The sequence below is a fragment of the Epargyreus clarus genome, unplaced genomic scaffold (assembly GCF_041222505.1).
Source record: "Epargyreus clarus isolate Ecla_fem2 unplaced genomic scaffold, WU_Ecla_fem_2.2 ptg000006l, whole genome shotgun sequence".
NCBI lineage: Eukaryota > Metazoa > Arthropoda > Insecta > Lepidoptera > Hesperiidae > Epargyreus > Epargyreus clarus.
The window spans coordinates 6,442,773-6,458,299 of NW_027332214.1; the positions used below are offsets into that span (position 1 = coordinate 6,442,773).

At 33.9% G+C, this 15,527-nt stretch overlaps 1 protein-coding gene across 3 annotated transcripts; it reads right to left on the bottom strand.

Annotated features, from left to right (window-relative positions):
• Positions 1–470: 470 nt before the first annotated feature.
• On the bottom strand, positions 471–14,196 carry FMO2 (flavin-dependent monooxygenase FMO2). 3 transcript variants are annotated; one of them, XM_073073855.1, is made up of 8 exons: positions 14,035–14,196; positions 7,733–7,935; positions 4,153–4,291; positions 3,383–3,554; positions 2,659–2,934; positions 1,961–2,124; positions 1,462–1,605; positions 471–967 (listed from the first exon to the last, which is right to left on the bottom strand). In XM_073073855.1, exons 1-8 carry the CDS (start codon positions 14,107–14,109, stop codon positions 761–763), a joined length of 1,380 nt encoding a protein of 459 aa, XP_072929956.1. In that variant the 5' UTR covers positions 14,110–14,196; the 3' UTR covers positions 471–760. The 3 variants fall into 3 exon arrangements, with proteins under 3 accessions (XP_072929956.1, XP_072929957.1, XP_072929958.1); XM_073073856.1 differs by lacking the exon at positions 14,035–14,196 and adding an exon at positions 9,629–9,833; XM_073073857.1 differs by lacking the exon at positions 14,035–14,196 and adding an exon at positions 8,238–8,446.
• Positions 14,197–15,527: the final 1,331 nt, after the last annotated feature.

The following is a 15,527-nucleotide window of genomic DNA, read 5'->3' on the forward strand; positions in this document are numbered from 1 at the left end:
GAAATTTTAACGATGATAATGTGAAAAAATATTCATATTATTTACAAGCAACGTAGGGTCTGGTTTTTAAGATCGTATTTAATTAATGTATAAATTAACGAAAAACTTGGGGAAACTGAAAAATCGCTCATGATGCTGGCAACAAGTGACTGTTTCCGAAAACCGCCACACGCACAGTAAAGTTTGTTGGACTGTTATAAATGTACATGTCTCTCCATCTCATGTATAGTAGTAGAAAAGTTCAAGGAGAATAAATAGTAGTGTTGTTCCTCATTTCATCTTCAAAGCTGCGTACAAAATTCTCACTATCCAACACTGTGTACACATATTTCCTGTAAGTGTACAGTCTGACTACTTAAATGTGTAGAACATGCGTCTCCAACTAACTTAAATAGTAGTAGTAGAAGAAATGTTTAAGAAGAATAAATAGTAGTGTTGTTCATTTCATCTTCAAAGCTGCGATAAAATTCTCATTGTCCAAAACCGTGTACACATATTTCCTGTAAGTGTACAGTCTGACTACTTAAATGTTTAGAACATGTCTCTCTATCTGATTAATAGTAGTAGTAGTAGTAGTAGTCAAAAAGTTCAAGGAGAATAAATAGTAGTGTTGTTCCTCATTTCATCTTCAAAGCTGCGTACAAAATTATCATTGTCCAACACCGTGTACACATATTTCCTGTAATTGTACAGTCTGACTACTTAAATGTATAGAACATGCGTCTCCACCTTACTTAAATAGTATTAGTAGAAGAAACGTTTAAGGAGAATAAATAGTAGTGTTGTTCCTCATTTCATCTTCAAAGCTGCGTACAAAATTCTCATTGTCCAACACCGTGTACACATATTTCCTGTAATTGTACAAGTTTTCTAGCTTCGCTTCTGTGTCGACGGTGCGTATTTTGAACATCACCGGTGGAACCCGTTCTATCCCAGATTCTTGTGTCAGAGCGTCGTAGTATTTGTCCTGGAATCATGAATTAACCAGCGTAGTTAGAAAATTAATTTTCTATAGTTTACAAATTAATAAAATAACCTTTAATTGGGGAACAGTCTGTAATTTTTAAAATAATTACAAATGTTCTTTATTGTTTAGTAATAAATTTAATTCTCATTTTATAAATTCCGACTGACTGATACACACTGCACTGGTTAATCTTAGACATTTTTCTTTTTACCTCTTTTCTCTAACCTGATAATGTGTAAGTGAGAATCAATATAAGCTGCCATTTTTATCATTATTCACAATGTAGATTTTACATAATACAATATGGACAAGGACAAGTTGCACAAAAAATATTTGATACCCCAAATTGCAGGATTGCAGACCTACTTGACGTAGGCCACAGATCTGTTGGTATTGCTTTGGTCCTCAAAGGTCCTTGAGGACTAAGTCGGAACTCTCCGGAACCTCACTCTTTAATCTAAAACAGAGATATAAAACTTAATTATACAACCTACCTCTTTCTCAGCCAATAAATGTATATCAGAGATTGGGCGACCCTTGGAGTACACGATTTCTGCACGTCTCTGCCAATCTTCTAGCATTTCTTCCTTGGACGGCAGGGTGAAGTTACCCTTTATTAGGGCTGTTGCATAGCGCGCCTGGAAATGACATATTTATTGTTAAACATAATATAATTAAGGTTCTCCTAGCTAGTTTTTTAAATACGGAAGTAGCACTCATGAAGGCAGCGTATAGTCCACCTGTTAGTAGGCGTCTGCCGCCCATAGACATATATTACACATTAGATTCTTAAGGTCGGCCACAGATGCATTGATGAATCATAAGTCGGAACACCTTGGACGATTATACCTTTCCACATTTTTAAAACTAAAGCACAGGAGCATTTAACATTGTTACTTCTAAAACTTTTGGACTGACTTTTCCCTTGTATCCATTTAGTTAGAGCTGTCCACGTGCATCCATAACAATTATAATTATACTCATATTGTTTACCTGTGCGTCTATGGCTACCACCAAGCACGCCCGCACTATTAGCCCGATCAACACCATGCTCGGTTCATTGATGTTCACCATATATTTGTACAACGGGACCACACTCTGCGGTTTTATAGTGAGTCCGCAACTTTCGTCCAGGAACGGATAGTCGTATTCGTATCCTGGAAAATGCATAAAATTTACAATTTATTTAGGGTTATAAAACCACCACGTTAAAATAAAGTTTGGAGCATAAGTCACCGAAAATTTACACTTTCCCAAAAAGTAAAATGACATCAAATTCCTTTTTTTCGTGGGGAAACCCTGAATAGGTTCCTTTCAGCTGCAGGGACAGCGGAGAGGATATGGCGGATTCCTCCCGACTAAAATCCCACGGTGTTCCTCTGGACTCCCTTTGTCGGGACCACGGGTACGCTTATAGCACTCATTCGTGGTCTCGACAGCGTCTGCCCGCCTACTATCTATGCGATTCACTTATTGTATTTGTTTTACATACTGAAGTAACAAACAAACATGTGGTTACTAATTCTCCAGGGAACCCATCGACGTTGGAAGTTCTGTTTGTGTCAGTTGTTGTTACAATACTTTAGTGTGAATGTCAACCTAGTCGAACTATAAAGTTGTATCACAACCAACTGACAATAGCTAAGAATAACTGATATGAATTCATGGATCGTAAATGATAAACATCGTACCTGTACAATATATAACATCATCAATTTCCTCATAACTACCATCCACGAAGTAAACTCCAGTTTCATTATATTCCTTGATATCGGGTTTTCGAATAAAGTGGTCTGGGAAGCGGGTTCTGAAGTGGACCTTGGAATGATGGCTGTGGATTAGTTTACTGCTCACGTAGGCTACGTCGATACTAATGTCCATGCCTGAGGGTCCGGCACCCACGACGAGGACCCTACGCCCTGTGTAAGGGTCTGGTTCTCTGTAGTCGTGGCTGTGAATTATTGTTCCTGTTGAAAATGAAAAATATTTTAAATACGAATTTTACATAAAATGAACTTAATAAACTGGAAGAATTTTCAGCTGTAAGAAAAATTCAATGGGATCCCGTCACCCGTTACATATTACCATGGAACTTCCATTATTTCCAATAGAAAAAAGGATAATGGATGGATGGATGAGGAAAATGCAAAGGAAATGTTGAATTTTATGGGAGTCTTCATCTAAATTAGGTCAAAAAAAAAGCTAAAAAAATTTGGTAGAGTTATCAGGGATGATCAAGCTAAAACGACTTGGGAGAGTTGTCAGAGATTTAAATATTATTAAAAATGGAGATAAATATCATCAATCTATTATTATTCAAATGGTGGACAGCGAATTTCGGTCATTAAGATGTTAATGATGAATCTGATAGAATGGATCAGATCTGATGAGCTAGCAATAAATAGTCATAGTCACCTGTAAATATATCTTCACCCGGTATTTCTGGCAATCTAGGCTTACTATGATGTCCATTTCCAACGATTACGTAGTCGTATTCTTCCTCAGTTTCCTCACCAGTCTTCACGTGTTTATATTTTACTTTCCAAACATTGTTTTTTCGGGAAACGTTGATTACTTTTTGTAGGAACTGAAATAAGTAAAAAACATCATTAATTTATTTGAAGTTGTCTAAAGATTCCCCTGGGCTATTCCAATTTTCCATCTGATGGACTGCATGCTCGTCTGCTACTTCTATTTCTATATTATTTATAAATAATATGACTATTATCTTGTGGCCAATACAAAATACAGATGTCTAAATTATCAATTTAGATTTCTGTTTTGGGTCTGGGTGCTTGGGTATTCGCCTTTGTGTGTGTTCACCACGCACACTGCACACAGGCACTACAGACAGGAGAAATTTTGATGACGGACGAGCCTTAAAAACGTTATTATTTCATTATAATTCATTAAAAGTTGTCCGACTTTCCACTTGGTATGATGAAGTATTTTACAGGCGTCCAAGATGAAGATGGTCTCGAGTTCAACGGCCTATCAAGTAGAAATGTTTTTTTTTAATATATCTCTTCAGCACTTTCTGTTTGTGTACTTATCTGTTTCCAGGGAAATCGCTTATGTCATGAAATAAGAGCACAATTCACTGAGTAGGATCGGAAGAAAATGACTCCGTAAGTTCTGAGCATAAGACATATGGTCTATGGACCTAAAAAAATTACATGTTCTACCTTTATATATTTTTCAAGATCGAAATATTTCGCGTAGTCCTTGATATAGTTATAATACATCTCCCAAGTGGGAAAAGAGGGCATATCCTTCGGGATTGGGAACCCTCGAAGTTCCATCGTGGGTTTTGGTAAGTTTGTCCTGGAAATTAATATTATTGCACGTAATTAATTATCACGATCTTATTAATAATTAATGATAAGGGCAAAGAGGTCGTAATGATATAATTATCTAATGGTTAATATTTATTCTATATAGGCACTTATAAATTGATAGACGGTAGTAGTACGTTTTAGGGCTTAAAACTTACAGCACTTCCCTAATTTCATCTTACAGCAGGAATTTTAAATGCTACTGTTTTATATTATATAACACTGGAGTAGTAGACGAGCTTTCAGTTCACATGAAGGTATGTGGTCTCTGCTGCTCGTGAACACTTATAACCTACTCCATATAGAACAAGTTCTAACTAAAGCTGATCACAGATGTGTTGCCACTCTTGGCTAAGGAAGTCACCTCGTACGTAAGTTAGCCGGCACCCACACCATTCTAGGTAAGGCATAGAACTGCCTAGCGCTAGAAATAGGTGTAGTCGTGTTATTTCTCAGTTCTAACCCTTTCACCTACTTTTCACATTATTTCATAATATGAATATATAAATTAACAATGTAATGAAATAAGAAAATAAAGAAAGTTGAATACAATTCGTTAATGCTATGCAATTCTAAATTTATTTCGAACAATTTGCTTTATCTCATGAAAGTTGATGATAAAACGTACCGAGATACTTTGTTTCAAGATAACATGACATTTTTTATCTTTATATTGATAGTAGCTGTTTGCACAAACTTCTGAGTATTGGGTATACGTATACAGCTATAGTTTATGACTGTTTATTAGACAATATTTACAATTTTCAGAATACAAAATTAAGAAAACAAACCGCAAAGTCCAATGTAACATTGAGTCTTACGTAATTATCGCAAGTTCCCCTAGATGGGGTTAGTCGCAGTCGTCGTTGTCATGTTATTACTGTCCCACTGCTGGGAAGGGGTCTCCTCTCAGAGTGAGACAAGTTTAGGCCACAGTCGCTGGCTAAGTATGAATTGATTATAAACCCTTGAGAATGTTTTTATATTTTACCATATTTCAAGCAAGCAAGTTTTTAACAATGTTTTCTTTCACGTTAAACCAAGCAACAATTAAATATTAATGGGCATATAATTTTGAAAAATCAGTGATTGCGTGCCTGATATTAAATGTCACACCCTAGACATAGATTAGTAAAGATACTTCGCCGCCTTGAAATTGAATGAAGCCGCAAATGGCTTATTATAGTAAGTTCTTTTTTTGAATTCTTGACAAATAAAAACATTTTTAGAGAAAATTTACGAATAAATAACTAATACTGCGTAATTTACATGATAATTAAATAATTTATACTAATAATTTCAAATATTTTAGGGACATTTTAGCACGGAGACGTGGCAAAACTTTTTTACGCAACTATTTCAATTCTCAAAACTGGGTACATTTTCTTGTTAGGAGTGAGTAATCTTTACTAATCTATGACCCTAGATTAAGAGGGCGAGTTTCTAACCACTAGACTTTCACTGCTCTCTCGTGTGATTACCGTAAATTCCCCTAGGTGGAGGTAGTAGGTATCAATTCAGTCCGATTCAGAGAAAATTGAATCCAACAAATGCTGAGCTCAAATAACTTCTTCTCTAGTGCACGGTACTTATGTCACTTATGTAATTGTAAAATACAATTGTAACTAATGATAACTTATGAAGCAACTTTGTGAAAGCCAAATGTAAACAATACATAAATTAGGTATATGAAATGAAACGATTTATTATAATTATCTATTATGTTTCAGTCAAGACGTAATTAAAGATCTTGTCATCAAAGTTTATTAACTGCATTAGTACCTAGGTAGATAGTGTTTTTGTGTGCAGATTGATTCACGATAAATAGCTTATATAATTATATACTCGTAATATTAATATTTAAAATCATTCAATAAATTTAAAATGAGTTAGAATCCTTCGTGGTTCCACTCCGGTGGCACCACCGCCACACCTATTTCTGCCTAATAACTGCAGTGTTAGGCGCTGCTGTATTCCGTTTTGAAGTGTGGTAAGGGAGACATACTTTTTCGAGGTATTCCAGCTTAGTCCTCAGGGGTAGCGGCGCATCTGTGGCCGACCTCAGGTAGGAATATCTAATCCTATCTTGGGTTGATTACACATGTCCATGGGCGGCAGTAGCCATTTACCATTAGGTGGACTGCATGCTCGTCTGCCACTCCTATATTATAAAAAAAGGTAGAATCCTTCGTGGTTCGACTCCGAATACCGTTCTATTTCTGCCTTAATATACTTACAACAGTGTTATTTAGTTTGTAGAGGATGGTATGCCTCGTATAAAATATACAAGTGGTAGCGACACATCTGTGGGTAATCTCAGGTAGGAATGTAATCTTATCTGTGGTTAATCAAATAGAATGCATGCTATTAAAAAAAAGAAATAGATATAGATATGTATATGCATGTTACAGATTATGTTATCAATCATCATCTTATTGATAAATAACAATGTTGATAATAGCCGAGATAAACAAATTTGAATTATCTATACTAATATTATAGAGAGGAAAACTTTGTTTGTTTGTTTGATTGTAATGAATAGGCTCAAAAAGTACTGGACCGATTTTAAAAGTTCTTTCACCATTCGAAAGCTACATTATCCACGAGTAACATGGGCTATATTTTATATGAAATATATTTGATAAATAGATTTTGAGGCGGTACAAAGTTTGCCGGGTCAGCTAGTTTGTTATATTTACATACATATTTAACGTACAACTGTTGCCATAGGCACTATGTGGTCTTTAAAATCATACAATTTGGCCATTTATAATGTGCGAATTAGTAAACTTCACCCTTGAAGTTTAGTCACGATGATTGGCTTCACCATAAGGTGTAGGGAGTGATAATTGATTTCCAATAGGCACATTACTTTAAAAATATTCGAAAGTTTTCGATTTCTTTGGTATGCTCTACAGCCCTAACGGCTTCACGGATTTTTACATAAGTTTCCTTAGATTTGTCTAAATTGAAGCTGTGTCATAATGAAATGTAATATATTTATTTTGTATAGGCCAACGGCGGCACTTACAAATTGTCAGTTACAATATTTTCTTAAACTACTACTGGAAAGGAACGCGACCTCTGCTGAGAAGATCCGGTAAGATACTCAGTTGGTTTGTCTTTTTTTTTTAAATAATTAATCTGTTTCCCTTTTTTTAAATGCCATAATTTTTACATAAAATTAATAAAGCATTAGCTACAGTATCTTGCTTTACATTTATCTAAAAAAAGAAGTATGTTCAGCAAGATACGCTACATTACATTTTCTTAATTAACTAATAATTTTGTTATTTATCAGTCCCAAGCTGTTTCATCATCAATATAATCAGACAATTTTATAGGCTACATCAATCCCCCTTTTCAATTAATTACTTTTAAAGTGTTTTTTTTTTATAATTGTTAGTACTTTTCTTGTTTTAATACATACCGTAAATGTTTGTACATGCTTGTATGTATGGGCAGTCCATTTTCGTCGGTGCCAACCCTAGGGTCGTATCGCCAAGTGCCGCCGATGTACTCAGTAACTTCTAGAACCGTGAAGTCAATTCCCTCCTCCTTCAAATATCTCGCTGACGACAGACCCGCTAAGCCAGCACCGATGACACATACTCGTTTTTCTCTTGATCCAGCCTGAAAATAAAAAAAAGTAGTTTAAAAAACTAAAAACCAAGCTTTTATAGTTAATTAAACTAAAAAAATATTTAATATGTATAACACTATATAATTGAAAAAGAGAGTTTAAAGATTTCGTTACATAGTACATACCCAGATGTATACATACAGGCTAAGCTAGTAAAAGCGTGGTAAAAATTATGGTAATATACTTCAGGTAAAATAGATTAGGTGTTTACATCTTTGAACTTCGATAAACAATCTCCAATTCGCAAGGTTTGTGAGTAGGGAAGAAAAAAGAAAATTCATAACACACTTACAATATGTTTGAGAGATACAAATATTTGAAATACTAAAACATTTCACAGTAAAACAGTCGAAAAAATCAAGCGTAGATATTCGTTAACATTTTTTTAAAATCAGATAGGGTTTATCTTCGACACATTCCTTAACAATCGATCATACGATGCATTCATTCTAAGTTATTGCAAACTATTATATTCTCTTCCGATTATTCAAATAAATATGAGCTGATAAAAGCGTAGGTATCGTTTCGATTAGCAACTACCTTCTAATAACGAAGTTGTATGAACTACCTCATTTATACAATAATAATAACAATGTGAATGTACTTTGTATATTATTATGTACTATTTTTTTCTTTTGTTAAAAGAAAAGTAACAAATACATTTAAAAACACTTAATTTAAACACATTTTGTCTTAATAAATATTTAAAACTAAAAGCTTGTAATAACTATTACTTTAGTAAGTGGTAGAACCCTTTGTGGTTCGACTCCGGCGGCACCACCGCCACACCTATTTCTACCTAATAACAGCACTGTTAGGCGCTGCTGTGTTCCGTTTTGAAGGGTGTGGTAAGGGAGACATACTTTTCCGAGGCGTTCCAGCTTAGTCCTCAGGGGTAGCGGCGCATCTGTGGCCGACCACAGGTAGGAATATCTAATCCTATCTGGAGTTGATTGCAGATGTCCATGGGCGGCAGTAGCCACTTACCATCAGGTGGACTGCATGCTCGTCTGCTACTCCTATATTATAAAAAAAATACTATTTGTATGAAAATATTTCGTTTATTTCAGGAGATTTATGAACAAGAATTACAAATGACAATAAATAGTCAACTTCGTATATTCATATATTTACTATTAATTATAAGGCTACCAATCGTATTGACTTCTCAAAGTTTTGTTACAGACGCTTTAAAGCAGTGTTCCGGCTTAGTTTGCCTATCTTGTTAAGAGATGGCGCCATGATTGATAAAATTGAAACGTTAATTATAGCGTATTGTAATTAAAATATTGAACTGAAGGAACCTATATTATAAAAGTGAATTAATATTTAACTGCAAAGCATAATACAATAATTGATATAATGATGACCCTATTAACATTATTATAATGAGTTTAAACGTTCTCTAACAATCTCCGTAAATGCGTAGATGACGTTTCATATATTATGAGTGTGAACTGTGAAGTGTGACAAACTTTGTTGTAGCTTGCAGGATTGTTTGCACAAATGTCAACAATGAATTATTATATAGTCAGTCTTAAATACACTATTGTGTATTTAAAACTGACGACCAAAATAATACAGTTACTATAATGTGACATTAAATTCGAATAACCTTGTTTCGATTTGTGTAAACATACATTGATTAATTTGTATTTATAAACAAAGGAAATTCAACCTTACCATTACGGCCTCGACTTCAACTTAAACACTTTCACACTAGTTTTGTATTTATCTTGTACTCTTGAGTATAAATATATTTTATTAGCAAATGTTTCGAGTATATTTAAAGATACGGTAGATAGCGTAAAACGCCTGTCTCTTGTCTCTTCTAACGTGAACTGAATAACTGATATTTGTTGCGTTTTGCGCATCTGAGACCGCACCGGGTCGTATTTTAATCACATCGTGATAGCCTCAAAATAAAAAGACAGACTTCGCCTTTCGATTATAGTTCTAAGGCGTCTTAATATTTTCAATTGTGACGATTTGATTTTGCTTTGTCAAATAGGTATACGCATACATAGAATACAAATCAAAACTACTTAATTGCGCTCATTAAAATACCGTATGAGTTATTCTTTGTTCTATAATATTTGACGCTTGGAAAAAAAACTTAAAATGCTAATGTGTGTCGTTAAGTCACATAAAAATACGAAATCTGCCATGACGTTCAAAGTCTACTATACTTTATCTTCGTTTTTTGTTTCGAGGTGATAACATTATCACATGTTACATAAGTATACACTATAACATTTTATTGTTACTTCTCTTATGTAAAATACTGATAAATATGAATGTAAAACTGTTTGTAAAAAAATTCAAATAGTTGATGTCGTGGTTTTACTTCCATTGTTTTATAAATATTGCATATATATTTTTTAAAATATTTAATGATTATGTCATTTAATGGCTGTCATGGTATACCTAATTTACGCGGAATAATGCCAACATGCGCAGTTAAGACACGAAATCGAAGAAAAAGTGCGAAGAAATATCGTTTCATTCGTAAATGATTTAAAAACTATTTTTTTTAATATTTTTCAAACACGAAAACAATGGACAGTGACCATAGATTAGTAAAGATACTTCGCCGCCTTGAAATTGAATGAAGCCACAAACGGCTTATTTGTAAGTTCTTTTTTTGAATTCTTGACAAATCAAAATATTATTAGAGAACATTTACGAATAAATAACTAAGACTGCGTAATTTATATAATAAATAAATAATTATTTCAAATATTTTAGGGACATTTTAGCACGGAGACGTGGCAAAACTTTTTTACGCAACTATTTCAATTGTCAAAACTGGTTACGTTTTCTTGTTAGGAGCGAGTAATCTTTACTAATCTATGGTAGTAATCTGTTTCCAATAATAATGAAAAAAATTAAAATGTCTAAAAGGTTGCAGTCGACCAGATGGTAAGTGGTTATTGCCGCCTATGGACATCTGTAATTAACCTCAGATAGTATTAGATTCCTAAGTGAGTTCGGCCACAGATGCGCCGCTTCCCCTGAGGGCTAAGCTAGAACGCCTCGATAAAATATGTCTCCCTTACCACACCCTTCTAACCAGAACACAGCCTCGCTTAACACAGCTGTTGTTAAGGTAGAAATAGGTGGTTCCGCCGGAGTCGAACCACAAAGAGTTCTACCACCTTTTAAATAAATAGATACATATCGTACGTTATTATTCGTACGTTAGTAGTACCTATAGTAGGATTAGTAGGTATAATTACAATGTGTATTGTACTTGAATAGACAAATACACATTTTTATCTATGTATTTAAAATATAACTTTTTATATAACAAAACTTTTTAGAACAATATACCACGGCGCGTATGAAATTGTAATGTTTTATATGACAAGTATTTTCTGATATGTTCTACTGCACTGTATTTGTAAATGACATGCATATTGTGTTAATATTGATAAGTAAGTTATTATAAGAATAACAGGATCTTTATCTATATATATAAAAGCGAAAAGATAAGCACAAGACGTATTAATCAAGGTTTTTCTTAAACTACTGAACTAGAATCATGATATTTGGAATATAGCTTCGTTTTGTAATGTAGATGCGCACTAAGAACGATTTTTTTGATATTCCACAGTTTTTCAAAAGTTAACCCTTAAGGTGGTTAAATAGGGGTTGACAGCTTATTTTAAAATTTGCCATTTCGGAAACCAGCACTATTAAACTTAGCCATTGTCTTACTGGTTAGATATAGTAGGACTTTAATTCTACCGTTTTTGGTAAATCAACCCCTATGTGGCTAAATAAGGGTTGTAAGTTTGTATGAAAGTCAGTAGAAAATAATTAAACACCTTTTTCATTATTTTTGGAAATTCAACCCTTAAGTTGGTAAAATAGGGGTTGACAGTTTATTTTAAAATTTGCCAATTTGAAAGCCGTTACTATGAAAGTTAGCCATTGACTTACTGGTTAGATATAGTGGAACTTGAATTCTACCGTTCATGGAAAATCAATCCTTATGTGGGTTAAATAAGGGCTGTAAGATTGTATGAAAGTCCCCCAGTTTTGATGTAATCTCTATGAAAATCGGTATTTGGCATTTCGGTAGAAAATAATTAAACACCTATTTAATTGTTTTTGGAAAATCATCCCTTAACGTCGATAATGTGGATTGGAATTTTATATCAAACTCCAAATTAGTTCCAAATTAATCGAAGCAAGGACTATAAAATCTTGCATGTGGCTTTCTGGTTGGAAATAATAGAACTTTTTTAACATTATTTATGGAAAATCTACCCTTAAGAGAGTGAAATAGGGGTAAAAAAAATTGTTTAGAATTCCGCGGATTTTGAAGCAAAGCCTATGAAAATTGGTATTCAACTTTCTGATTGAAAATAATAGAACACCTATTTCACAGTTTTTGGAAAATTAACCCTTAAGGTCGTTTAATAGGAGATGGAACTTTATTTCAAAATTCGTTCATTTGGGAACATGGACTGTAAAAATTGCATTTAGCTTTATGAAATAATAGCATGTGAGTCACTGTTTTTTTGAGGTCAACCCTTATGACGGCTATAAAAGTGTGTGTGTATGCAGTATGCCTTTCTGTTTAGACACCTGTTTCAGCATTTTAGCTACTCAATAATCAACCCCATTAGGGTACTATAAGTAAAGAAAGTTTCTTTAAAAACCGTAATTGAAGTTATACTTCTTTTGGCATGTTTGGAAAAAAAAATAGAGTAGAGAAAGGATTCGTCTAGGGTGATATTCCACGGGCCGTCGTAACATATTTTTTAACATGGGAATGCAATGCGCATGCTGATGTGCAGAACAGCGGTTTTTAGTAACGCGCAGAACCGCGGGCCACACGCTACCCATGGGTCACGGGTTGCCGACCGCTGGTGTTGAACATTAGCTTTCAAAAATTTTCTGATGAAAAATTTATTGATACATATTTACATAGGAATGTTTTTGAAATTTCACTACATCACTACCACTTTGGATACACTGTTTGCGACATTTGGATACATTCCCTGCCGTGGTATAGTTGTGGTTATACGTGAATGGTGATGTGGTAGACACATAGACCTTGGATAACAATTTTGGGCTAGGACAGGGCTACATTATCGCCTGCCTGTCGTAAAGACTAAAGGGGGTCTTTTGGGGTTGCGGGCGGCAAGACTGGGAGCTCTAACCGCGCAGCCAGCGACCGCGGGACCACTGTATGTGAGGCCGCATACCTTAAGCTAAACACCAAAATTTGTGAGAGGGAGTTTTAGTGCGTTAATGATTTGCCATACGGTTGGCACCAAATCGTTGCCATACGGCTCCCATGTATACGTTTGTGTTTTGTTTTTCACGTACCAAGGGATCGTTATGATTTTTGCATAGTGGTTAGGTACTCTATGGCTCCGAGAATAACATGGACGGTTACTATGGAATAGTGTAAATAATAATTATTGTATCTTACATGAAACTTATATTTTTTAAAGAAGTTTCATTACAGTCCACCAATTACAGTTTTAGTATATGTTTCTGAAGAAAGCTTGACTAATTTAGGTAGGTACCTACACAGTGACAAAAAAAATGTATTAATATTTAATTAATAAAAAAAACTTTTATTAATGAAATATTCATGTTACTTTATCGTTAAAATTGTTAAAGGTACAAATATACAATTACAGTTATTTGTATGTCATACCATATTTTTTACGCGGGCAAAGTCGCGGGTTCTGCTAGTTTTTGATTAAAAAAGCTTACATAACTTCAATTAATATAATAATTTTGTAGTTATCTTTAATTTTGTAATTATTCTCAGATACGAGGGACGCATACCTACCTCGGATCAGGAAGTAGATATAAGAAAAAAATATTGTAACTGAAAATTTGAAAGTGAAACTGAAAGTGCGTCCGTAGAATTTGTAAAAAATAACATATAATAATTTTTTTATGCAATTTATTTAAAAAGTTCAAAAAGTTTTTCAATCTATAATGGAAACCAATACTTTAAATAAATAATTTATAGATTCCTAACTATATATAATTTTTAAGGTAATTTTCCTCCTTCGCAACTATTGCCTAAATATTAATCAAAGATTACTTTTACTTACCCTTGTAACGTAGCCAAAAGAGAGACTGATTTGCACACAAAACACAAGTAAGAGCGCTGTACAGTAAAACTTCATTTTGCCAAAATAATTGTAAATTTCGTAATTATTACTAATATTGAGCAAAGGCGCCGATCGGTCATTTATCGGTCGTCTTATGCACTGTGTCAATAGTTGCTCTGTATTATAACTTATATGAATATAAGGGTGTGGTCAAGCTGGGACTTAATAAATAATAGTTACTTATTTATCTTATTTAAACTTGATTATTCAGATTTTTAATATCAAAGCAAAAAATGCAGAATGAAATTAAGTTGTGGACACTGCCTATGGTACTCGAAACTAACTACAGATTGTCATGCAGGGAGGGTGGAACGATTCGGGGAGGTTTAAGATGACATTGTTCTGGTCAGTAGCATAGTAGGCTGGAGCCACAAATCTGCTCTGTTCAAGAAACCTTAAATGGTGTTAGAAATAGGTGTTAGAAAATGATCGAAATTATTTTGTTGATAAGCGTTTAAGATGGTATAAATAAATAACTGTTCACCAGCTAAGAAAAGTTTTCGCTTTTCCTCAAATATCGGTGAAACAACTAAGTACTCGTATCTGATCCTAAACTAAGTCTGAAGGCTGTTAAAAGCTAACCTAATAAAAAATATAAATAGTTTAAAAACTAAAAATCACGATAACATCGCACAAGGAAAATCTTTAATCCAAATTCCTGATGATCCTAATGAGGTGAATGGGCTAAAATTATTATAATCGTATATTGTCATCGATTCTTTATAATTGTTCAAAATTATAAATTAATTGGACCGTTCAAAGTGGGTAAATATCGAGGTCAAAGATTTCGTTACATACATACATACATACATAGATACAACTCAAGCTAATAATAGCGTGGTAAAAATATTAAGATTTAGAAGATTTTACATTGTCTAGAACTAGATGCTTCGAAACATCTAGAGACATGGATGATGCCTCTATCAATGGGTAGAGTCGATAAATAAGTCAATAAAAGGAACAAGACGTTCTTATGTCCCGTCCTAAGAAATTGACTAAATATTATTATAACTAACATGGTAGCATTAGATAACGTATATTATAATGTATTGTGCGTCGTTAGAATTCTTGTAAGTCACCTAAAGGTGGACATTATGACCTCTTATACTATTATCGTATAGTAACAAGAATAAGAATTAAAGATTAAATATTTCTGGCACTGATATGCCAGAAATATTTAATCTTTAATTTATGGTAAATATAATGCAATATAGGGTTCACAGTATTAAGGAAAAAATATGTCGAATTTCACCACCATAAAACGTTGTCAGCATGGCAGCATTTTTAGGGTTCTGCATCCAAAAGGTAAAACAGTTGCCTGTCCCTCTATACATGGCTATCGTTTAATACTGTGATCATAGATACGAATAGACATCTCACCGCCTTGTAATTGAAGGAAGCCATTAAATGGCTTGAACGGCTCACAAATGTGT

Coding starts and splice junctions, on each gene's coding strand:
- FMO2 (XM_073073855.1), bottom strand. CDS start 14,109: ATGAAGTTTTACTGTACAGCGCTCTTACTTGTGTTTTGTGTGCAAATC. Junction 7,936..14,034: donor CTTTTGGCTACGTTACAAGG/GTAAGTAAAAGT, acceptor TTTTATTTTCAG/GCTGGATCAAGAGAAAAACG. Junction 4,292..7,732: donor AGCATGTACAAACATTTACG/GTATGTATTAAA, acceptor ATTAATTTCCAG/GACAAACTTACCAAAACCCA.